Source organism: Cnephaeus nilssonii, assembly GCF_951640355.1.
Source record: "Cnephaeus nilssonii genome assembly, chromosome: 9".
Classification (NCBI taxonomy): domain Eukaryota; kingdom Metazoa; phylum Chordata; class Mammalia; order Chiroptera; family Vespertilionidae; genus Cnephaeus; species Cnephaeus nilssonii.
Window position 1 is genome coordinate 19,090,195 of NC_137080.1, and position 26,931 is coordinate 19,117,125.

Sequence of the window (26,931 nt, forward strand, 5' to 3'; positions counted from 1 at the left end):
ATTTAGATAATAAATGTCTATCCCATCTATCATAGCTTCATTGTGAGAATCAGGCTAAGTGGAAATACTTTGAAACATTCAGTGCTACACATTTATTATGATCAATGAATTGCATTACTCAGACATTTATAATATGTACCCTGTGACAAAGGCTCCTGGTTTTGGTTTTGATTTTGTTTGCTTGATACAGATCAGCTGAATTAGAACAAATATATTTACTTGCAGTTTGTTTTTTTTAAGAAGTTGGAATTGGTGACTAAATTAATTCACAGAATCTCTGAGGTCATTTACTTTTTTTATGAATATTTACTGAGCACATATTTGATGTCAATGACTCTAATCCGCCATGAGAATAAAAAGATTAATAAATTATGACCGTTATCTTCAAGGAACTTACAGGTTAGTGGTCATATAGAATGTTGGTAAGAGGCTAAAACAAAATTATGATAAAAACTCATTATATCTGAGAGTTTTATATATTCTTGGTAAATGGAAATTATTATTAGCAACACTATCCTAAATGACTATAAAATGCTGATTTTTCACATCAAGTATTTATAAGAACAGAGTATTTGTGACTTTTTCTGCATATTTATGTGTGTGTTCAAACAGCTGCTAGAGAACAAAGTGTTTTGCTATAAACACTGTCAAATCTCACTTCAAAAAAATATTTGTCTATAAAACAAGTATTTCCATAGATATACTGAAGCTTCATAGAATGTGCTTTTAAAGCATAAAACAGAATTAGATGCTTGAGTCAGCTGTGAAGTATTCTTTTTTATGTATCTCTCATTCTAAGTCTTCACTCTGTGGATCAGGCTAAGACCTGGTACAATTTGAAAGTAATAATGGGATATAAAAGTTCCTGAAGCAGCCCAGCAGTGAGGATAACTTTAATATTTATTAGAACCATACATTTATATCTTCCAATGTTTTATTTTTTTGAGGGGTGTGCTGGGGGAGAAGAGAAGTGGATATTAGGAAATACATCCAAATCCATCTAATGTTTGATTTACCAACCAAACCAACTTAATCACAAAGAGAATTGAAAGTGACTCACAACAAAACACAGAAGACACTTTTATATATTTTCCAAAACAGAAGATGAGAAACTTCTCAGAGGGTAGGGACTTGGGCTTAAGAAGACAATTAACACAATAATTTTAAGAAAATATTGGTTTTAGTCATTAATGCTAACATTACCTTTGTGTTGTCAAGCCACTAAAACATCAAAGAAATATATCTGTGGGTTTTTTGTATGCATTTTTTGTCATATTTTAACAAAAGGAGGTTTTCCACTTCTTCCAAACAGGCACACAATTTATGTACTGAATTCTAAAATGAATTTCTCATTGGAGAATACTTTTAAGCACCTTTATGTGTTCAGCCCTGGCAAGGCTCTGAGAGTACAGTGGAATCCAAAATTAATAGAACAACCATGGAGCTCCCGTTCCAGCAAGGAACATAGACTTGGACACATGATCATTATACAAAACTAGAGGCCCGGTGCACAAAATTTGTGCACTTGGGTGGGGGTTCCCTCAGCCTGGCCTTCACCCTTTCACAGTCCGGGAGCCCTCAGGGGACGTCTGACTGCTGTAGAGGTGGGAAAGGCTCCCACCACCGACACTGCACTCGCCAGCCGTGAACCCAGCTTCTGGCTGAGTGGCATTCCCCCTGTGGGAGCGCACTGATCACCAGGGGCCAGCTCCTGCATTGAGTGTCTGCCCCCTGGTGGTCAGTGTGCATCATAGTGACCGGTCATTCCACCATTCGGTCGATTTGCATATTAGCCTTTTATTATATAGGATTGTGCATTGCAATCAGTGATACACAAGAAAAGTGAAGCATAATTAGGGATTGTGATGGGGGACTATTTAGAAAGGGTTAGGGAAGATCTGAGAGGAAATATGATATAATGAAGAAACACTTGTGAAAGATGGGAAGGTAGGAAGAGTGGAGGAAAGTTAAGGAGCAGGGATTTTAGGCAATGTCCCGAGGAAGAAAAAGGTAGAACCTTGTTCTAGAAACAGTTCAAAAGCAGTAGTCTTTGAATGTGATGAGAGGATATTGTAAACCAGGATAATAATTCTGAATTTTAACCTAGATTCAATTATAATCCAGTCAAGGATTTTAATAGGAGTGACCTGATCAGATTTACATCATAAGAAAATCCATGTTGTTAAAAATGGACTGAAGAAAGGCAAAGGGTAATCAGGAGTCTGTTTAGGAGGCTATTGCAGAGTCCAGATGTTAAATGCTTGTAATGTGGCCCCAAGTTTTGGCTGTGGTGCTGGAGGGAAGCAGATGGACTTGAAAATAATTTTGCAGTTAGAACAGTATTTAGTGATGGACTGGCATCAGCAAAGACTCCTAGTTTTCTGTATGGGATCCTATGTGGGTAAAGTAGAATGTGTTGAGCCAGAGAGAACCTAGGAGTAGTTTGTTTGGGGGTGGGGTGGGGTGAGATGGGAGAATGACAGTGGTGCTGGAAAGCTGGGAATCATTAGCTCTGTTTTGGGTAGATTAAGTTTGAGATGCTCAAGAGACATCTAAGTGGAGGTGTCAACCCAGCAGTTGGATAAGTAAGCCTGGAGCTTCTGAAAGATATCTGGCCTGGAGATATAATTTGGGAATTGTTGCCTATGCAGATGGTATGTAAATGGCTTAAAAGTGCAAGAGATTATCAGGGGAGGAGAATGAAATGAGAAAAGGATCTGAGATTATGCCCCAAGGAACTCTAAATCTAACTGATAAAAGCAAATGAAAAAGAGCAAGTTAATGAATATAACTTTCCTTTTCCCTTTTGTCTAGGTCTTTTAAACCAGGGGAAACACAATGTAAAGCAGTGTTGTTGTTGCTCTGTGTGTGTTTCATCATTGGAGATAAGAAATTATCTAGCAGTCCTTAAAGAGCAGGGCCCATGGGGACAGTATCTTTTTCTGCGGCCACTGCATGCACCAGAACTTACAGGGACCCCTTCTGATATTTTTCTTTGAGGAATGTAAATATAAGCTCATGCTCCTTGCCTAGCAGTTAGCTTAGAGATTTATTACAGGTTTATTTTCATATTTTGGATTGTGAGCAGACACGACGTTTTCGATGTATTTCTATATTACAAACAACTCTGTTGTAGAGTAATTGCCCAATTAAGACTATGATTTCATTTTCAGTGACTTAAAAAAGTGTTTTGCATTTTCTCTCCTTTGCCTTTTTTGCTTCTCATTTTGAGTTTTCAGGCAGACCTGCCAGAGACACATCTAGCTTATAGGCTTAGTGTGTTGGAAGCCAGGCAGAAGAGAGCAGATATTGAACATATGTTCTGCTGATATTGATGAAGTGAGGGTGGAGAAGCTTGGAAGCAGTCTATTTCTCCCCTACTGCCACCCTCTCAATGCATCTTCTGGGTATTCTGATGTTAGAACATTTTAAATAAGGGCTCAGGTATAATACTTATTTTTCATCATATGGTATTAAAAACTTCAATATTGTTTGATAAGTGGTACATAAAAAAACATAACAAGCACTTTGACTATTCTAATTTTAAATGGATAGTGGGTAAGAGTTCCATAGTTCCATGAAAATTATAAGGACTGAAAATGTTATGACTAGAGCGGTGCCCATCAGATAATAGAAATAGGAAGTGAGAGTGGTGGGAACCTGTATTCCGGGAGATGCATCTGAAATTAGATAAATAATCTATTCAATCTAGCCATAGAGATAATGTTTTGCAAAACCTGTTTGTTTTGCTTTTCAAAAAGTGTCTATTGCTCTTCCTATCTTTTGTGAGAGGTAGCATGGTCAACTTCAATTTACCAAACATCGGGTGGTTAGAGTTGCTTTCAAAAAAATATTTGGAGGAATTTTGAGTACAAATGCCTACCTTGAATTCACTGCTGTAGAGATGCACTATTATGCTCTTCCGGTACCAGAAATATGGGTTATAATGGCAGTTATTTTCTTATGTGTGTTTAAGTTTTAGGTCACTGCAAATTTATCATGTAATCCTGTTGTAATAAGATCAACGATGTCCTTTGTCAGGAATTAAATAAAATCGTATATCACTTGGCTGGGCCAAGTGACTATGATGGCATTTGAGTTCACAGTGGTCCTCATAGTCCTTATTTTAGTCAGAATGTCTGCTATGTAGAGTAAGTATTGATATTCTATAGGCAAACCCTGATTAAGATCCATTGAAGTATGGTTACATCTGGTTTGTTTCTGATCATAATAAAAAAATACCTAAGTATTCATTTTAATCTGTTTGGAAAGAACAAAGTATTTTAAAAACTAGTTCCACAGAGGACCATGGACTACTTTTTCTGATTACAAAAGAAGAAAGGAGACCAAACAACCCATAAAACCCCCCAAATATCCTTTTATTTTGGAAACTGAAAAGGGCAGAAGGAAGCAACAGTAGGAGACAAGTTTGAAAGGCCTATAAACAGGAGTTAGGAGCAGAATACGTGCTCTTCTTGTAGCTTTTTGTTATTATTTCTTTTTTGGTTTGAACAACTGGATTCAACATTATTTTTTTCCAGCTTACAATCATTGTTGTGTCTGGACGGCTATTAGTTCAAATTGGACTGATTTTCTAGTTCTATAAAACTCTTCGTCTGCATCATGGATCAAGAGCACCGAATGATTTCCTGCAGTGCACAGCTGGGAATGAGTCTCTGCAGCAACATTTTGTTTTGTCCCGTTTTTGTTTTATGCCGATGTGTTGTGCCTACACACCCACATAGCTCAGAATTTCAACAGACAAGTATCTCCTTTTCTTTCTTGACGTGTCTTAGAACATTTTAAATTGGCAGGTTCTCTTTTGTCTTTCAAATACTGAAGAACTTGCAAACAGCTCTGTTTGCTTGCATGATTTTTTTTTTTTAAATGCTCCACAGACAGAGAATGCTGAAATGGAAAGTTAGAAACATTCAAACAGACAGTTTTCTCATTCTTTTGAGAGGTGATAGCTGCTTGGCATGAACAAGCAGGAGAAATATTGTGTACCAAAACTAGGATGACAGAAGGAGAGAGAGAGAAAAACAAAACAAAACCGAGAGTGAGGGAGAAGTGTAGTGTATTGTTGTGAACAATAGATTATGATTTTTAAACGTTATTAAAACCACATATATTAAAGAGAATTGTGTTATTGACTGATGACTTTCCCATAGCAAGTCTTCAGTATGATCTGTTATCAATTCTATTAATGAGGGTCTTTGCAAGCCGGATGATAGATATTAACCAGAAACATTATTTGTGAAATTAAAATAAGTATATTGTGTATACCCATATATAGACATATATCATTATCTATGACAATGAATAAAAAATATTATAATACACTAGGCACAGACAATGAAGACAGATACTCCACAATGTTCATTTAGTTTAATATTTAAACTGATGAAAATAAGAAAATATATTTATAAATTCTTCTTGCCAGACTACATTAAAAATATTTTCTTTAAATACATGAGTTAAATCGTGGTCATTTTAAAATGATGATTTACAGTTAAAGGTAATCCAAATAAAAAGCCCAATGAAACAAAAACACAACTAGAGGGAAACAATCATTAAAAAGGAACATAATTTTTAAAGTGACACTGTGGCCACTTCTGATCATGATCATTGGGTAGGCATTGGGTCTTCGTGTAAGAAGTGATTGTTGCCACTACCATTGTACCTTCACATTTTACCCTAAATATGTATAAAAGAAGCAACTGTATACATATTTATTCTTTAGTTAATTATAATAATGTTACCTTCTCGATTTTCCTCTCTTCACTGTGTAGCTGTGTGTGTGTGTGTGAGTGTATGCATATGAATGTGTATGTATCTATGTAGGTATGTGTCTATGTGTGTATGTGGCTATGTGGATATGGTGGTATGATCTTTATATCCAACTGGCTAATTGATCCCAAGCAACAGAAATCACCAATGGAAGAAATATATTTAAAGTATATCACATAACTTGTGGAATCATTGGAAAGATTTGAAAACCAGGCTCAGGAGATGACAGACCTCAAGGCCATTCCTAGGTTTCACTGTCTGAATAAGCTAGTCAAGGCTCCTTTGCAGACATTGCTGTCCCCTCTCTCTCTCCCACCCTGACTGGTGCTAGTTATCTTTCACTAGCATGATCTTAGTTTCCTTATCTCCCCAATCTTGTACTTCAAGTACCCAACATTCTGAGCCCTATAGCGAAGTCAGGTGTACATGCTCAACATGCAAAAGGGAGCAGAGAAGAAAGATCTCTTTACCTCTGTTTCTTTGGTTAGGAGGTAGGGTACTGAATACCCTCAGTACTACATACAAGGCCAATTACCCAATGATAGAAATGGAGGCAGAATGTCTGGATTGCCAGGAAGTGGTAAAGCTCTACTACATTTTTCAAATAGCTTAGTTTTTTGTTTTTTTGTTTTTAAATCATTTCACTGATCTATAGTACTAAAACAGAGCTCTACATTTCCACTAAATTAAGAGTCTGATTTTTTAAATGGCTTTTATGTGCCAGATTTCTCTGTAGAAAGATTACACAAATGCATGTATTTACTCTTATTCAATAAATTTAAATTCCAGTGCTATTAGATGTTAGCTAGTATTATCTTTATACTCAGTAATGTTATAGATTAGAGATCCACTGTAAAAGATATTAAAGTTTCAGTGTGATGAGGTTTATAATAAAATATCAACTAAGTACTGTGTAGACACCAAGAGGGAAACAACCAATTCTGTGTAGCAAAGTCAAGGAGCACTTTCACAGAGCAGGAAGAATTTGAGCTGGGTCATGAAAGATGAGTCGATGACCATGTTTGAAAAAAAGAAAAGGAAGAGAAACATTCCATAGAATGGACAAGATAATATTATGATAAAAAATAACTTTTAAGCATCTGGTATATTTGTAAACAGTAAAATATCACTACACTGGATGTGTAAGACGTCATGAAAGATGTTGGAATCAGATGAGTTTAGAGAGGTAGATGGAGGGCCTGATTATAAATGTTTAGATTATTGAGGAGTTTGGCTGTTATGTTATAGGCAACAGGCAATGCACAGAGGTGTTTAAACAAAAAAGTGACATGATCAAATTTAATTTCTAAGAACATAATTTCTCTGGCAGTGGGAAAGATGAACAGAAGTGGAGTCATGCAGGGAAGACTAGATATAATGCCTTTGCAGTAGAGGTAAATTAGAATAGGACATCCTTATACAAAAGTATAGATAGATAGATAGATAGATAGATAGATAGATAGATAGATGATAGATAGATAGATAATGTTAAGCTAGAGACAAAAAGTTAGGAAGCAGAAATCTTAGGATGGTGAGAAAAGACATAAAAATACCTTTTACCTTTTCTAGTTTTTGTGGAATAACAATTTTTAATGCTGGGTTATATTCACCTGTTTAGTAAGAGTAACAGAAATTTAGGGGATAAAGCTGGCAGTGAATCAGTTACCAATATTTTTGTAGTTGGTTTTCATGTAGCCAGTCAATAATGGACATGAGCATATTGTGGGTGATTTGGACTTTTTTAAAAAAGACATTATGATTCACAAGAGGAACTGATTTATAAGCTGCGTGTGGAAGCCAGAAGCAGATCACTTCCCCCCTCCCAGTGATTCTAGGATCCACTGGGGAAATCTGCAAAAGTGTCACTGTCAGAGGAAATTAAGGCTTCGGTTACACTAAAAACAGTGAAGGAATGCTTCTTAAAATGCAGAAATCTAGAAATAAATTCTAGGACTTGTAAAACTGTGATGGAAGTTGGCCTGTGAGTGAATATGGAAGGGAAAGGGGAACTAGTTGGCATAAAACTCAGGACTGATGTAGGAGGTAAAAAGGATTTTCATGTAGAGCAGAGAGGAGCGTGAGGCAGGGTGTCTCTTTAATATTACAATTCATTTGGAATTGTAATAATTGTGTTTGAAAACTAGCTGTGCCATTTAGGTTCTGGGAATTATTTTCTTTATTTGTAAAATTGTAGCTGTGCTTCTTTGAACTGCATTCTTTGTGCTGTCAGACAGCCACCTTCGAGTTCATCACCTTGAGAATCATTGCCTAAAGCCCAGGGAGCCCGCCATACAGCAGGCAGATCACTTACTCTTAGTTAGACACATTTCTCTCTGACTCACTTGTAGTTCTTCAAAAGACAACCCTTATGTATTAAATATGACTCTAAGTCAAAGTTCTCCATTTTTATAAAATAAAATCTGGATGAACTGGAAAGCTGTATCAGGAAAATAGAACCGCCTGCTGATTTCTGGCCTGCGGGTGTCTTGAAGGGACTTCAGCTGTTTTGCTTACCCAGTGCTTTATTTTGCTTCCTTCTTCTGATTGTGAATGGGATTAAAAAGATGGTTTTCTTTTGTAGTATCCAAGAAGTTTTTCACATTTGATTTAAGAAATGTGAATTTAATATTTTATTGCTACTGATATTGATAATTTATGAGAGCCAAAGCATGAGATAACTCACATATATGCACATATATGTGCACATGTGTGTATATACCCATACAACAGATTTATACTTATACATATACTAGAGGCCCGGTGCACGAAATTCGTGCACAGAGAGGGGTTGTCCCTCAGCTCAGCCTGTACCCTCTCCAATCTGGGACACCTCAAGGGATGTCCGACTACCCGGTGGGATCGGGCCTAAATGGGCAGTCGGACATCCCTCTCACAATCCAGGACTGCTGGCTCCCAACTGCTTGCCTGCCTGCCTTCCTGATTGCCCCTAACCGCTTCTGCCTGCCAGCCTGATCACCCCCTAACCACTCTGCTGCCAGCCTGTTTGCCCCCAACTTCCCTCCTCTGCCAGCCTGGTTACCCCTAACTGCCCTCTCTTGCAGGGTTGATCACCTCCAACTGCCCTCCCTTGCAGGCCTGGTCCTTCTCAACTGCCCTCCCTTGCAGGCCGGGTGCCTCCCAACTGCCCTCTCCTGCTGGCCATCTTGTGGTGGCCATCTTGTGTCCACATGGGGGCAGGATCTTTGACCACATGGGGGCAGCTATATTGTGTGTTGCAGAGATGATCAATCTGCATAGTACTCTTTTATTAGATAGGATAGAGGCCTGGTACAGGGGTGGGGGCCAGCTGGTTTGCCCTGAAGGGTGTCCCTGATCAGGGTGGGGTTCTCTTGGGGCGTGGGGCAGCCTGAGAGAGGGGCCTGTGGTGGTTTGCAGGCGGGCCACGCTCCCTGGCAATGCAAGCGGAGGCCCTGGTATCTGGAATTTATTTTCCTTCTACAATTGAAACTTTGTAGCCTGGAGCAGAGCCAAGCCTGGGGCTCCCTCCCAGGCCCGAAGCCATTTGTGTTGGGGTTATAATTGAAACTTTGTTGCCTTAAGCGGGTGGTCCCAGCCAGGGTGTGTGGAAAGCTTTGCTTTCCCTGTTGCCGGCGGCAACCCTGGCCTGCTCTCTCAAGCTCCATTCTGCTGCCATTTGTTTGAATTTGTTTACCTTCTATAATTGAAACTTTGTAGCTTGAGTGGAGGCTTAGGCCTGCAACAGCTGGCAGAAAGCTTGGCTTCCTCTGTTACCTAGGAAACCTTGCTCTCTGTTGCTGTAGCCATCTTGGTTTGGGTTAATTTGCATACTCGCTCTGATTGGATGGTGGGCGTGGATTGTGGGTGTGTCAGAGGTATGGTCAATTTGCATATCTGTCTATTATTAGATAGGATGTGTAATATCTCTATAGATTATTTTCTAAATTTTATTTAAAAATGTTCCAGAGTGGCTCAGTGGTTCAGTGTCAACTTCTGAGCCAGGAGGTCACGGTTTGATTCCCGGTCAGGGCACATGCTCGGGTTGCTGGCTTGATCTCTAGTGTGGGGCGTGCATGCGGTAGCTGATCAGTGATTCTCTCTCATCATTAATGTTTCTATCTCTCTCTCCCTCTCTCTTCTTCTCTGAAATAAAAAAAATATATATATTTATAAAGTTCCTGCATACAGAATGTTGAAAGAATCATATAATAAATGCCCATATACTTATCATCTATATTTAAAAATTAACATCTTGCTATATTTGCTTTATCAGACATCTGTACAGAACTACCCATAAATCTATCTTAAACTTTGATCCATTGAAAACTTCATGCCTAAGCACTTCATCATGATATCATTGAGTTCAATAATGGTTTTCCTTTTTTTACGGTAAAATTTGCCTACAGTGAAATGCTCAAGTCCATACTGAGTGTAACATTTACTCATTGAGGGTAACATTCAAGTTTTAAAAATGAGTATATTTGTATTATATAAACTCCTATGGAAATATTAGCATCATCCTAGAAATTTTCTTTATGTTTCTTCTTAATCAATCTCTACCCTTAAGCAAACTATTTCCCCCCTATTATTTTCCCAATGGATTAGGTTTGCCTGTTCTAAAAGTTATATATGTGAATAATAGAATATGCATTCATTTTTGTAAAACATTTCTTATTTAGCATCACACGTTTAGGAGTCATCTTGTTGTTGCATGTATCAGTAGTTGGATTCATTTTAGTGTTCAGTAGTATTCCATTGTTGAATACATCATAGTTTCTGTATCAGTTTTTCCATTGAAGGAAACCTGGGCTATTTCCATATTTGACTATTATGAGAAAAGTTTTTATGAATATTTTTTGTATAGGTCCCTTCATGGACATGTACTGCATTTCTATTGGGTAGTTACCTTAGAATGGGATTTTGGGGTCCTGAGGTAGGTCTCAGTTTAAATTTATCTAAAAATGCCTGTTTTCTAAATTGGTTATATTAATTTGCACACCTAAGAATAAAGAAGTAGAGTTTTAGTTGCTCCACAGACTTTTAAACATTTGATGTTATCACTCTTTTCAATATTGTACCACTTAAATCATAAGAGCCTTGTAAATATATATATATACTAGAGATTATATATATATAATCTCTCCACCCTCCTTTCCTTTGTTACAATTGCCATATGTATTAAATCAACATACATTGCTCCCACCACCAAAGCAATGTTATACATATTTTTTGTTAAACATTAATATGTATTTAGAGAACATAGAAGAAAAGTTGATTGATTTATATTCATGGTTATTTACACATCTGTTAACTCCAATTTTCTATTAATCACATGCAGTACTTTTTTTGTACTTTGTATTCCTCTGCTGAGATTTCCTATTTGTCTTTTTATTATAAATATATTTTGAGTTGTCCTGGATCATAGTTATAAAAGCTGCTTAAAATATTTCCGTGCTAGTTCTAAAATCTGGGTGATATTAATGTTGGTCTCTAGTCACTGCTTCTCTCCTAAATATGGGTGGCATTTTATTGTTTCTTTTGTATGTATGGTATTTTTTCCTATTGCATTATGGATGTTGTGAATGATATATTGCAGAAACTTGGGATTCTGTTATGTTCTTCTGAAAAAATAGTTACCCATCTTTCATTTTTGTGTTACATCAGTTGATTAACTTATCTGAATTCCAACTCCAAACTATTGTCTTTCCTGTGGAATACATTAACCATGATCTCTGTTTTATCACCAACTTGGGTACTTGTAATCTGCGTAGGGTATATGTAGGTCTGGCATCAGTGAGGGGTTTGGGAAGAGTTTGTACATATATTTTGAGGCTCCCTTTCTGTAGCTTTGTTTCTCACAATATTGTTTCCTCACTTTATAGCAGCTGTGGTTGCTCTTAGTTCTGTTTTCTGGTTCTTTAAGACATTTTTTTAAAAAGACTAAAACTGTGGGATTCTATTTGAGTTTTTAGCCACTTTGCATGGTGCACTCTGGAGCACTTCCACTATCTTCATTCTTCTAAGCATACACATTCCTTCTGGCTTATCTTCTTTGGGTTGGTCTCCAATGTCTTCAGCTATTTGGATTTTTAACAGATATATTTTGTTAATATTTTATAGCTGTTATCAGTGAGAGGCTTGGTCCAATAAAAGCTACTCCACAATTACTAAAAGTAGAACCTTCATATGCAGTTTTAAAAATGCTTCTGTCATTTGTCAGATTGTGGGGTTTTGAAAATGAAGATCATTGAAATCACAAAAACTTGTATAAATATACTACAGTATTTGAGCAAGCTTATATAGAATAAAGACATCCAAATAAAAACAATAAAAATGTGCTGAATTTTCTAAATGTTTGCCGTATTGTAGCAAAATTTTCACTTTTTACATTATGTAGACTTAGCCTTTTTGTAGATCGTCTATTTACTAAATATATACATATTACAGAAACAAATATATTATTATCTACATAGTGTACATATTTTAATCTTTAATAAAAATGTATAACATGGGAAATAAATATTATTTATGTATTCTTCAGACTTTATTCTTTAAGCCACAAATCCAACAGTTTATTTAGTCTAGGTACTATTCAGAAAAAAAAGTCAATTATAATTGTATGGATAATGATGACTGACTTTTATGTCATTATCATTACATGACCTCAAGTTGAATTAAGAGGTTGTAAATCAATACTCTATAAAGGTTCGCCAGCTATTTGTAGTTCTTTTACACTTGTAATGTTTTTATAATCTTAACCAAATAACCCATATTGCATATGGCAATAAGTATTGCTCTGATGCTTTTGAAAGGGAATAAATAGGCACAGCCTAATAGAGCTAAAATATAATGAAAATGGGCTGCAATCGATACTATACCCTGCTGAAGATCCAATAAAAACTCAGATATTGACTAACTCCTCAAATTGGTCATTAGCACCTAATTGGGGCCCTTCCCTGACCAATACATGTTACTGATTTTTAAAAATAAACAGCAAAATAGCTGATGAAATTTCAATAAGCAACTGTTTTCTGATCACCAAGCAAGGCAATTAAATTAAGAAAAGGTTATTTTTTAAATACATGATCAATAAGCATAACAGAAACAAATCAATGGAAAGACCCAAAAAAGTAAATATCGGTAATGTTTTTAGTTTATGAGTAAAGAACTCAATAAAGCAACAAAGGGATGGGGGCAGAGTATTTCTTTTATTAAATATTTAAACTGATAAGCTTCATTGAGAATTAAGTTTTGGCACCTACCTCTTCATGCCTACTAAGAATAAATCTGAGTTAAAGAGCTGAGCTCAAATTTTAGTTATCAATCTAATTCATAACTTTTATGCATTTTGTTTATCTTCTCTGAGCTGCGCTTTCTTCATTTGTAAAATGGGACTAATAAAACCTGCCCTGTGGGGTTACTTTTGGATTACACCATATTATTTAATGAGTATGAAATAGCTTTGAATCAATATTACTTCCATACCTGTAATTCTTTTATAACTCTGTCACCTTGCTCACATTTTATTTATTTAATTCTGTGGGGAAATCAGGATGTCAATCAACTCTATATTTGTGGAACATACAATATAAAATAAGGTCATTTTCACCAGCCATTTATTTCCTCCTTTTTGTCCCCTCCCATGATTACTCAGATCTAAGAAAGTACAGGCTTGTTAAATTCACATCAGATCCAACAGGCCTGCATCAAAGCACGGCATAGAGGCTCTTACCCACACCTACAAAACAGATTACAAGGTCAGGACCAAGGTTAGGACTAGTCAGAGGTGAGGGGGAGACAAAGATCATAGAGCAAAACTGACAGTGTCCTGGTACAGGGTGAGAGATATTGGCTCCTGCCTGAAAGAGTGTTTGTGTATGGAAGTTTGCTTTGTTTGAAGAGGCTGAACTACCTACACTGATTCCACATGCCAGAAAGATGAGAGCTAAAGTTTTGGCCTTTTAACAATAGGATTCCCAGCATATATCTTTCTTCTTACACCTATGTCTTTTTACACTATATATTAAAATTTTATAAACTTATAATAAATCCCAGTAACACAAATTACTAACAATGACAAATAGGCAGTGGTTTTTGTATATATATATATATTAGAGGCCTGGTGCACAAAAATCGTGCACAGGTGGGTCCTTCAGCTTGGCCGGTGATCAGGGCCGATTGGGGCCTTCCGGCTGCTGGCCAGGGCCTTCATGCTGGCTGCCAACTACAGGTCGGGGCCTGCTAGATGGGGGGAGGGACTGCAGGAGGTTGGCTGGCCACAGGGAGGGGTCAGGGGAGGTTGACCGGCTGTGGGAGGTTGGCTGTGGGAGCGTATTGACCACCAGGGGGCAGCTCCTGTGTTGAGCGTCTGCCTCCTGGTGGTCAGTGCACATCATAGCAACCAGTCATTTCGGTCATTCTGTCTGTTCCAGTCGTTCTGGTGTTCTGGTCACTTAGGCTTATAGATATAGATATAGATATAGATATAGATATAGATATAGATATAGATATAGATATAGATATAGATATAGATATAGATATCGCTCTGGGAATGATCAAATTATTTTTAAATTTGTCACCTGACAAACTTTATAAAATTGAAGTTGTTTCCAATAGCCTTGTATACACAGATAAAACTTTTTTTAAAAATATAAATAACCTTTGCATATTATGTATCTCTTATAAACACTCTACATTTCCTCATAAAATAAATAATAGCAGTTTCATGAATGGCTAATATTTTTCTGACCAATAATTATATTAGCTGACATATCACATCGACAGACTGTCTCATTGAAATGGGGTTGGAGCATAAAGATGATCTAGGGGCCTGGGAGAGACAAATTTATCAGGAAGAATGAATTATATAGTAACTGCATTTAAGTAAAAAAAAAGTAAGTTCTGAACTCCTAGAAAACAAAGAAAAATTGGAAACCTCAAATAACATTTAGCTGGAGATAAGTAAAAGTTAGGAGGGCTATTGGGATGGGGTGGGGGATGAGAGGGATTTTAGAGACCTGTGAGTATGGGGAGATGGAGGGAAGAGAGAGATTACTGGGAAGATGCTTTTTGGGAGACCCTAAGAGGGACTGAGATAAGAACTGAGGTGTTGCCTGGTCATATGAATTCACTTAGCTCTCTGAAAGTTTTGAAAGTGATTTCAATAGAGACTCTAATTATCCTATCTAATAAGGAGGGAATATGCTAATTGACTGCCCTCCCCTCAAAGATGGTGGCGCTCACAGCCAATAAGGAGGGAATATGCTAATTGACTGCCACACCCTCAAATATGACGGTGCCCACAGCCACAAGATGGCAGCGCCCAGTCCCCTCAGCCTCGCTGGGGCACCTGCCTCCAGAGTCCCCCAGTCCCCCCAGCTCCCCAGCCGCCCAGGGCCAGCCCGAGGTGCAGGCAAGCCTCATATGTCAGCTGCCCAGCTGCCCAGGGTTGCCTGAGGCTCAGGTAACCAGGGCCGGCTGAGGCTTGTGCTGCTGGCAGTGGCAGCAGCAGAGGTGTGATGGGGCATCGCCTCCCACCCCTGAGGGCTCCTGAACTGTGAGAGGGGGCAGACTGGGCTGAGGAACCCCCCCACTCCAGTGCATGAATTTTCATGCACTGGGCCTCTAGTTTAAAATTTTTTATTTGCTATACTATTTTTTAAATCCTCACCCAAGGATATGTTTTTATTGATTTGAGAGAAAGAGGGAAAATGTGTGTGTGTGTGTGTGTGTGTGTGTGTGTGTGTGTGTGTGTGTGTGAGAGAGAGAGAGAGAGAGAGAGAGAGAGAGAGAGAAACATCGATGTAAAAGAGAAACATTAATCAGTTGCCTCCCAACAGGGGATGGAATCTGCAACCTAGGTATGTGCCCTGACCGGAAATTGAACCTGTGACATTTTTGGTGTAAGAGACGACACTCCAACCAACTGAGCCAGGGCTATTTGATATACTATTGTTCCTTTCAATGAAATTCTAAGGGTAGCCATGACCACAAAGTGGCATAGATTTACATCTGTTTCATATGGTATTTGTAGAAACCATGTAGTGTAATGATTAAGAAGATAGACTCTGGAGCCAGATTGCTTGGGCTTAAATCACAGCTCTGCTGCTTGCTAGTTGTCATCTTGGCAAGCTGCTGAACATTTTAACGAAATAGCGGGTATAGTAGTGTGTATTTCATATATGTGTTGTGTGTAGCAAGTTAGTCCATGCAGATGTAGAGTGCTAGAACAGTCCCTGACAGAATAGTTCCTGGAACATTATAACATTCATTAATGCTGAATACTATTATTGTTATTGCTATTTTTAAAAATATATTTTTATTTATTTCAGAGAGGAAAGGAAAAGGAGAGATAGAAACATCAATGATGAGGAGAGAGAGAACATTGATTGGCTGCCTCTTGTATGCCCCCGCTATAGATCCAGCATGAACCCAGGCATGTGCCCTGACGGAATCAATCCATTATCTCTTGGTTCATTGGTTGACACTCAACCACTGAGCCATACACGCTGGGCTTTATTGTTATTTTTAATATGATTATTTTTCAGAAGATGCAGAAAAACATTTATGAGGCCAGTATTTATAATTCATTTATTTTATAAATAAACTAGAGGCCCAGTGCACAAGATTCATGCACTCAAGGGGGTCCCTCAGCCTGGCCTGTGCCCTCTCACAGTGTGAGAGCCCTCGAGAGATGTCCGACTGACAGCTTAGCACAGTCGGACATCCTTAGCACTGCTGCAAAGGCGGGAGAGGCTCCTGCCACCGCTGCTGCACTTGCCAGCCATGATCCCGGCTTCTAGCTGAGCAGCGCTCTCCCTATAAGAGTGCGCTGACCACCAGGGGGCAGCTCCTGCATTGAGCATCTGCCCCCTGGTAGTCAGTGTGCGTCATAGTGACCTGTCGTTCTGCCATTTGACCGATTTGCATATTACCCTTTTATTATATAGGATTGAGTGGTTACTCTACCCAGCATGTGCTAAGTTTTGAAGATAATACAGAAAACACTTTATGAATCCAAAACTCTAGGGTTCTCAGTAAAACATCAGGACATGAGATTTAGTCAGTAAAGGGCTTTTTTGTCAGAGGTTGAACTGATATAGACCCACTTGGCATGTGTATAGAACAGAAACTTCCTAAAAGGTTGGCATGTTCCTTACATAACATGGGTCAAATGATCTGTAATCTCAAATGCTCCAAGATGAGTCTTGCAGTTAAACCGTGACTTATGATGAGTGACTTTACTATTGAAAAGAGGTCTGTCAAATACAAATACCAGACACGTAGGAAGCAGAATTGACAGTAATTCACAGAAAATAAAGGGCCTGAGTGGCTTCTCAGATGGCATGAAAGGCCTCCCATCCCTGAACTGAAATGGGCTCTGAGATTGTTTCTGAGGAAGCCAAACACTTTCATTTTATCTAAAAATGATTTCTGGTGTATGATCATGGACGACGATGATTGCTTGTTTCTGGTAAGATATTGGTGTATAATAATGCTGTGTAGTACAGAAGGCAGTAAAGAATGGTTTTCTAAAATCTTTAATCATTTTCTATCTTTCCCAGTCTGGATATAAAGAAGTTACAGTAACCATTTACATTAAATGATAATTGGAGCATAAAAATTGACCATGAAAAACAGATGCATGGTTGTATAAAATCTTTACATATGGTTACAGTTTACTACTAGATCAGCACTTTCAACCATTTTCATCTCATGGCACACATTAACTCATTACTAAAATTCTGCAGCACACCAAAAATATGTATATTTTGCTGATCTGACAGAAAATAATAGGCATAATTTTGATTGATTAAAAAAATAATAATAGCAATTACCTTCTCTTTTTGCTCAAAGTGGCTTTGTAAAAAAATTAGGTGCCTATACTTGTAATAAGGATTTCTGATGACAAGAATTAACCAATCAGACAGAAACTTATTATGCAACATGACCAATAAGATGCAACTTTGTTATATGACCTATATATTTGTGGTTCTACACAGGGTATTCACATTAAATGGCTACTGTTGTCTTTGTATATATTTGTGTGTGTGTGTGTGTGTGTGTGTGTGTGTGTGTGTGTGTGTGTGTGTGCATTTTACAATCTAAGGGAAAAGAGATCAGTGCCCCTAACTAAATAGTCAGGCAATGCATGCTTTAAAAATTCTTATGGCACACGATGAAAATCACTATACTAGATAATAGCTTAAATGGAAGATGGATTATTCAATGAGATTTTTGCCAAGAATAGGAACAAAAGCTTTTTTAGAGAGTGTATTTTAGAGACAGTAGTTTCTAATTAAGTATTAGAGGTTAATAAATTAAGAAGATCGCTTTAAATTTCATATTAAAGATGCAAAAAGAAAAATGTTCATTTGATAACACATGTTATTTGTATTGTACTTGAGTCAGATATTTATCACTGATAATTTCCTTTTGATTGATTTCCTATCTAAAAAATGTTCTATCTTAATTTTATTTTAAAATGCAGCAAAATCATATCATATTGTTTCTGGCCCACACACCTTCATTTGTCCATCTCTTTCAGGTTTATTTCCTGCTGTCTTGAATCTTGCTTCTAATGCTTTCATCACCACGAATGCAACATGTGGAGAAAAAGGACCCGAAATGTATTGCAAATTGGTAGAGCATGTACCTGGGCAGCCCGTGAGGGACCCCCAGTGTCGAATCTGCAATCAAAACAGCAGCAATCCAAATCGTATGTATTTTAATGTTTCATTTGGCAATGGGCAGTATCTATAATTGAGAAATTTTTGAGAAGAAGTTTAAAAGTCGAAGGGCTTATGGTCCTCCAAATTTCTAGAACTTCTTTTCCACTGTGAGCTTTTTCATAGCCTTTCTCCATAACTTGACAAACATTAGATTTCCTTATGTTAGAACCAGGAAGAGTGCTTGACCAGGGTTTTCTAGCTGAAGACCTGTGGCAGGCATTAGGTTTACTACCTCCAAAATCGTATCCGAGGATGTGGTTGCTAATTTAGACTTTAGTCATTCATTGCTCACTTATGTGCCAGGTACTGTGGTGGGGAATCCAAAAGGAATAAGGTGTGGTCCCTGGCTTCAACTAATGCAGAAATGGGCAAAAGCAGACTATTACTAGATAGTGTGGTAGATACAAAGGATAGAATGAGCATAGGGCCCTGAGGGAGAGAGGGATGGTCACTAATTCAGTCTTGGTGTAAATGAAGGCTTGTCAGATAAAGTGATATCTATGCTGAGATCCAAGATTGAACTGAGCAGGTAAAAAGGAAAGAGGGAAGAGAAGAAGGAATGCCAGGAAGATAAATCAGAGTAAGACAGAAAACCTCACTTGCTCTGGGAACGGCAAGAACTGAGCGTGTCAGAGGGCAGAGGGTAGAGAGGAGTCTGGTGCAGAGGCAGGAACCAGATAATGAAGGTGAAGAGGGTTGTAAGGACAGGTGCCATGCAAAGCCACCTTGGTGGCCTCTAGGAACAGCTCTGATATCTCAGACTCATTCATGTGTTTATTCGGCAAGCATCTGAACACCTGCCATTAGCAATGCATTTTACTGAAACATAATGTTAAGTCATACATAGCCCTTGACTTAAGGGGTTTCAAGGAGAACAGAGGAGAAATGGAAAAGTAAATCAAGTGTTAAGGGAGCATCTAGAGATTCCTGGGAGAAAGTGACCCATGTACTGAAAAACTAAAGTTAGTAAGATGAAAAAGAGAAAAGTATTATAAAAGAAAAAGCAAACATGAATCTTGCAGGTATAAAACAGCATGATATAGTCAGAGAACTGTAAGTAATTTAGTTTAAAGAGTAAAGCATTTTTATGGAAAAGGGGAGAATGGTGTGAGATGAAGGCTGATTTAGAAATGTGCATTGGGGAATCATTAAATATATATATTGGGGAAGTTAATAAAGTGAATACTTAATGTCAATGAGGTGAGTTATAATGGGATTAAACTTCACAGTTATATTACTTCTAAATTTTCTTAGTGTTCCTTCTCTTTTTGTTTTAAGTTGTAAAACTTATAAAATGGAAAAAAGCTTTCTCTCACAATTTACATTTTTATATCAAAAGAAAGTTGGGCGGCATTGAGCATTCTTTCTTGCAGCTGGTTTAAAGAAAGAATGCTAGTCCCCTCTCTGTTACTAATTTAGAGATGCTAAAAACAGTATATCTGGAAAATTGGGACTTTTGAGATTATAATTGCTGGTCTTATTTACAAAGGAATGTTAAAAAAAAATAGTTAAGAAACCAAAGATGGCAGCCACCAGAACCTTCCTTGCTTTTTAATGACTCTGGTTCTGTTCTGTGGTGTAGACTGTCATGGAGGGCGCTGGGTGGGAGTGATGGAACACATCCCATCTGCTTGTTATTCCTGTATAGTGCCAGGGTTCTTGTTCCAGCAGTAAGAAGAGTACAGCAATCTGGAGAAAGGCTGTGCATAGATTAAGTAGGAGTCCAAAGACGAAAGATAATTTTGAAAGGCATAGGGGGTCAGAGTAGCCTAGCTGAAGGAACCAAGTTCTCCTTGTCTCAGGACCCTTGCTTTTTATTAACACAATTTGTCCTAAGGCAAGGAGGAGATAATACACTTCAAAGGGTAGGGTACAGAAGCATTGTCAGATTGGGGAATAGCCTACGGCTGTTCAGGTGTTTGGCCAGTAGGAGGCAATAACATGTAGATTAAGATGCCCTGGGCTGTCTGGCAGCAAACAATCATCCCTTTCAGGTTTGGGGGAAATGCCCTCAGCCATTCCAACAGGTGATAACATATGTGACTCAGCCCTTGTTGACTCCCCAAGTTCCATCAACCTTTTGATGAAACTCTTGCAATTATGACATGCTGGAATTGGCTTCCGGCAGTATAGCATGATGAGAGCAAAGGATCTTACTTGAGCCATGGGAAAACATCAAAAGCAAGAAAATTGAAGAAAGGAACAAAAAATAAATCAGCTGATGGACTATTAGCTTTAGGTTCATTAGGGAAAATGATGAAGGTGGGGAGAAACTGCCATGACTTTAGGAACTGGACCCTTGATGATTTCATAAATAATGCGAGAAAGCCTGGAGGCATGGAAATGTTTTGGGGGGAATGGTGGGATGGTGTTGGGAGTATATAAATGTGTGTTGAGGGCGGGCTAGGAAGAGAGGAAGGGTTAGAGTTATAGGTAGTATGTAAAATAATGTGTGTGTCTGTATGGATGCATATATATGTGTGTATATGTGTGTGTATGTATGTATTGAAGTATAAATCCACATACAGGGTAGGGTAAAAGTAGGTTTATAGTTGTGAGAATGCAAAACAGTTTATTCTAGTATTATTTATTAATTATTGTACTATTTTCCATATGAATAACTGTATTTATGGTTCCTGCCTGCAAGTATAATGTTAGGATAAATAAGGCTTAGCTATAGAAAGCAATTAGACAAATCTTCAAAACAGTAAACTCAGGACTATGTCTGTGGTGCATATTATAAATGACGTGGATTTCGAGAAGGAAAGCATCAATGGGAACTGAAGGAATAAGAGAAAGTTCCAAGAAGTTGGTTAGACTTAGAAGGAACATAGAGAAAGTTCCAAGAAGGTGGTTAGACTTAAAAGCTGAATGACTAGCGATAAGAGGGGAAAACATTCCAGAAAAGAAGGAAATGTTGTCAATCATAAGAGACAGGTTATAAGTGCAAAGATGGGGCTGGAGGAAAAACTGAGTGGAGACTTGGCTAGAAAATGAATGAGATGCGTTCACTAACTTTAGTCCAAGAACAGCTTTTACTTCTCTCTTTAAGTTCCATATTCAAGGTCTCTTTGTCTCAATGGAAGACATCCATAGTTAGGCAGTCTACTCCATATTTTCAAACTGGGACAAAAAAGCAAATAAACTGCTTCAGTAAAGCAGGTACAGATGAGGTATGTTTTGTATTTCCCATTTTAATTTATTTGTAGTGCTTTTTAAACTTATCACAGTCTAGATTTACTTTGTGCAATTAATTGTAAATTCCTAGCTACATTACATTTTAAAATCCTGTTTTAGAACTGGACATTTAGAAAGAATACCCCACAAGAATAAAAATCTAGCAATAACCCACATGGATATATTTTAGCAAAAGTTGGAGCAACAGATGATAAAATTCCACAAATTCAGTGAACAGCTAGAATAAATCTGGAAACCTCTACTTAATCACCATACAAAGGAGAGGAAACTTGAACTTTCTACTATTAATAGATTGTGCTTCCCAATTAAAAAGAAAGATTGGAAAGATTTACTTTATTAACAATTTCCTCACCAAATTTTAGATGCTGTTAGCTTTGGATTGACTTGTGTAGCTATTCTTGTTAAGAATGTTATGTTTCCATCTCTTGTAAAGAAGGGAAGTATGCCAACAATTAATCAGTTTTTGCAAATAAATTATGATTAAACTTTCATAATGGGGATTATGGTTAATTATTCATTCAACCCCTAGACTTCCTTTTTGTGTGAATAAGTCTCATATCAATTTGACCTGAAGTGGCAGATATCAAAATTTCCAATTAGACAGCTCCTCTCACAATTACTTAAGAGCCATGAATTTGATTTGGAAATGTGGTTTTGTGTCGGTTTTTTCTATCACACATTAAACCCACAGTCTGTAAAGAAGATTCAAGAGGATGTTGAGGAAATGTTTGCTGCGTTATTTATTTTTCTTCAGAAGAAATGCCAGTAATAATTCATTTATGAATTCTGATTCCTATGGGCCAATTACATCACCCATTCACACCACCAAGGGCATTTATTTAATATTTAGTTATGCTCTGGTATTTGTTGTCATTATAAAGAACTGACACCTTTCCTAGCTTCAGCAGAACAAGTTAACTAGCGTTAATTATTCAGTATATATAGCAAATTTACTTTTCATTAATGAGATTGGATGCCTCATCTCAATGGATTGCTAATGTAAAAAGACCTGATACAAAACAAAGTCCATACAGCTATTTAGTTGAATTAAATAATTTACCAATAAAAATTAATTATTTTTGTCCTGCCCCATAACTCATATTAACATAAGTAACTCAAATACATAAGTCTTGGTTTTCAGTTAAACAGGTTTTAGCAGATTACATTAATAAAATTATTATGTAATAAAAGTGTTCATAATCTGAAAATGGCATATTTATTGAATATTCAGTTTAATATTTCTTTCTTTTGAAGATGATTTTACTATTATACTTCTATTGCAATATGGACTTCATTTGGCTTGATTTTTATGTTAAAACTTTTTGTTAAATGTAATTTGTCTCCAATTAAAATTCAGAACAGTGTACATTTTGAACAGATATATAATTAATTTTATGTATATGCATATTAATGTTAATAATATCAATAGTTGTCATGTTTCTCAGCTAACTCCCCTGTAAGTTGAGAGTTCCCATCCAAGATATTTTTACTAGTCAATGGCAAAATGAGGAAATGAGAACAAAATTCCAAATTTTTCATGAAAAACAAAAAGGAATACCTTAAAAACTATCTTTTATTTTGATATTATGGTTTTAAAAAATCTTTTGTTGCTTTTAAATGTCCTTTATTTTATGAAACAATAGTAATATTATACTAAATGATAGTAAAGTAGACAGGAGGCTATTATTACCTGAGGAAATAAAGAGCTTGAACTCCTGTATCAATTCCCCAAATCTTTCTCTCACACATTTTTAAATTTTTTTTTCCTGAAAATTAAGAATGTGGGAGCCACTGCTATGAATGGACTTTTGTTATTCCTACTTCAGGTATGACACACAGAGTTTAGGTGACTTGTTCATGGCCAGTTAAGTACAAAGTGGTGGAACCAGGTGGACTGTCTCGCTTCTTATTCTCCAGCTCTTCATATGCCAACCCGGGTGCTTTTTCATCACGTTGTCATTGGAACACCTGGTGGGATTACTGTAGGCACACCCAGAGTCCAAGTCCATGTTCCTCACAGTGATATGGTTTGTTCCTTTTTTGAAGTCTTTCTTGAATTTACCAAAAAAACACATGTGTTCTGATGTCCCAAGTAGGTCCCGGGAAAGGATCCGGGGTGTTTATCTAAGGCGTCCCTTGAGACAAACTTGAACCGTGCAGGTGTGGGACATTCAAGTAGTTGCTCGCGAAGAGACTGCTCTTACGCAAGCAGGACCAGAATGGCAGGCTTAGGACCAACAAAGACCAAAGGCTTTAATATAAGTTTAAGCATACGCAAATTAATTCAATTAACTGCCGGAGGAATTACACCACATGAAACATATGCAGTTGCAAATCACACCGCTTTTTATTACTCACACAAATTCCTGAGGGCTGCAGGAACTAGCTGAGTTAGGGATCCCCGTGGTGGTGTCCTATGGGGTCCGGCAGCTGGGCTGGTCTGGTCCGGGTGCAGGGGGCCGGCGTTCTTCTCCCAAGAGCTTGGGAATTACTGGCCATTCTTCTGTCATCTGGCAGGAAGAGGAGCGTGGAGCAGCGTCGCTTGTCAGACAAAGGGACGGGCCTTTGTAATGTCTCGACAAGACGAGCATCGTTGGCTGGCAGGGGTCCATATTTAAGGCTTGTTCATACCCGCAGCAGCCCAGGTGGCTATCAATGATTTATGTCAATGCACATATGTTAATCTCATATATGGCGAGGGGGCTAAGGAGAGTACTTCACTCAGGCAAGTGTTTATCTTGACACAAGTCACTCTGCGTCAGTTCAAGTCCTTATCTCTGGGGTACACACGCTTCAGGGCAGTGGGGAAATCACACTTTAAGTTTCAAGTTAATTTAAACATTTTAAAACCTTCTTAATATGTATTTTTTAGGCATTTAAAAACATTTCTATATTTTACTATGCCATCTGATCTAAAAGGTTATTGTTAGGCCATTCATTTGAAACATCTTCGCAGAGAATTAGTGTCATAAAAGTTCTCAAGACTGAAACCCCAAGGCATCTTTCATTCATAAAGAACAGTAAAGCAGCAAGGAAGGTAACCCCCACTTGGTTTACGTTTCTAGGGGAAAATAGGCTGACTTCTAAAGGAGAGATTGGGATGCGAAGTACCTTTAATTAAGCCCTGGAGATAGAAATAGGAACATCCCACAATCTCCACTCCTGCCAGTCTGACCTGTGCACAAGCTGGGCCTCTCTAGAGGAGGAGAAAAGGAGCAGAACTTGTGGGAAATGAGAGGCACAGATTTCAGACCAGGACCAATGACAGACCCAAATGCAAGGAGGGCTTTGGCAGCCCAGAGGCAATGGCTGCTGCGGTGAGATGCCTGCCTGGAGCTCAGTTGGAGGAGATGAGGAATCTAAGGAGGAAGGACTGTAAGAGCAGACTGTGGGGGTAAGGGACAATGATTGTCCACACCTTTTATTCATTTTCTATCCTCAACCTCCCTTTTATCCTCACAATAGATCCTGTCCTCATATATCGGAGTAAAGGCAAGGGAAATCCATGGTTTGTTGGCAGGATGTAGTTTCATGTGCAGTCCTCTTCCTGCTTGCTCTTATTGTATGGACTTCTTCTCCACTGCGTTAGGAATCATGGGGACAGGCGAAAGCTGGCTGGGAGGTTTGGAGTATCTTTCATTATACTCTTAAATAGTAGTAGAAAGTTGGCAAGTTAAGAACCGCATAAGATGGATTTGACAGCCTTTTATATTAAAACCAGACACATATTGGATTGCCCAAGTCTCAGTAATGAATGTGTCAGAAGGACAAATCTTCAAGTACCTTAAAGCCACTATTCAGGATTTTGTGTTCCTGTTAACAAAGTTTATGGCATACTAGAGCCACTTCAAACAGTGGAGGTTTTGTTTCTTTGAAAGATTGACACATCAATTAGATTTCAATATTATGTATTTATACTTAACTTCTGTAGTTATTATTAAATTTGCCCATTTGAATTGATGGCCAGAGTACTGAGCAGCTTCTTATTTTATAGCCTCAGAATTTAGCCATTTCACACTACTTCGTAGAAAGTGCTATGAAAACGTTGATGTTAAATAAATTCTGTTGAAAATATATGAATGTTCATATGATGATGTTTTAACTTAGTTTTTACTTTTTTCTTTAAAGAAACAGCTATACATTTTTTATATGATCTTTTCTCCTCCTTTCACATGCTGCTGCTGGTTCAATAGAGAGACACCCAATTACAAATGCTATTGATGGAAAGAACACTTGGTGGCAGAGTCCCAGTATTAAGAACGGAATTGAATACCATTATGTGACCATTACACTGGATTTACAACAGGTACAGTGCCTCCTCCTTTTTTTTTTTTTAATTCCCTGTGCTGGACTCTACATCCCCATGACTATTTTAACTAATAATTTGTGCTGCTTAATCCCTTCACCTTTTTTTCTACGTTAGGTGTAGTGCTTCTTCTTCGTCTTCTTTTCCGTAATCATTTTCCACTTTGAAATTGTATCTTGGATTTGCTTTTAGGGTCACTAGTAGTTCTTTGGTGAGGAAACACTCTCTCTCTTTCTCTCTCTCTCTCTTTTTTTTTTATCACCCTCCATTATTTTCTTGACATATTAACAAAGCAGCCTATTCATTGAGTATGTTGTTGTTTTAAAATTGGGGGCATTTTTTTTTCTAAAGCACAACTAAAATGAATTCACAGAAAGAGTTTAGCACTGAATAACAAGCTAATTCTGTTCTGACTAATGAGAGTTAATGATGAAAATATGGATCAACAATATTTTATAGCAGTGTCAAGATGACTGCCATGGAAGATGGTTCTTGAAATCAGGAAATAAATTAGAGAACTGTTTATTTAAAAACAGAAATAGCAATACAAAGAAAGAGATCTATTCAAAATCTGCGGGGAAAAGATCTGTTAACATTTTCATATCATGCAAATTCTGTTATGGAAAGTCTGAACAGCACAGCCTAAAATAGATGGAATGTGGGCAGTTTTTCTCAACTATCCGATGGCTTCCACACATAAATCACAGCTGCATTTCATTATGTAGGTGTGATATTGTGTATTCTCCCATTTTATTCTTCCAGTGGTCAACTGTGGCTGCCAAGAGGGACGGATGAAACCACTTAGTTATTGGAAATACCAGCATACAGCAAAAATATATTAAATTTTAATGAGTGGCAATATTCTTTATTAGAGAATCTTTAAATAAAAGGTGAATGGCTCTCAACACTGAGATTTAGTTTGGAAGC

The 26,931-nt window shown here is 37.6% G+C and overlaps 1 protein-coding gene across 1 annotated transcript in view; it reads left to right on the forward strand.

Annotated features, from left to right (window-relative positions):
* Positions 1-26,931, forward strand: part of LAMA2 (laminin subunit alpha 2) — a 485,095-nt gene that overhangs the window by 97,452 nt on the left and 360,712 nt on the right. Inside the window, exons 2-3 of the mRNA XM_079780407.1 lie at positions 18,317-18,487; positions 25,892-26,004. Coding sequence (XP_079636533.1) covers positions 18,317-18,487; positions 25,892-26,004 — 284 coding nt within the window. The remainder of the gene's footprint in view (positions 1-18,316; positions 18,488-25,891; positions 26,005-26,931) is intronic.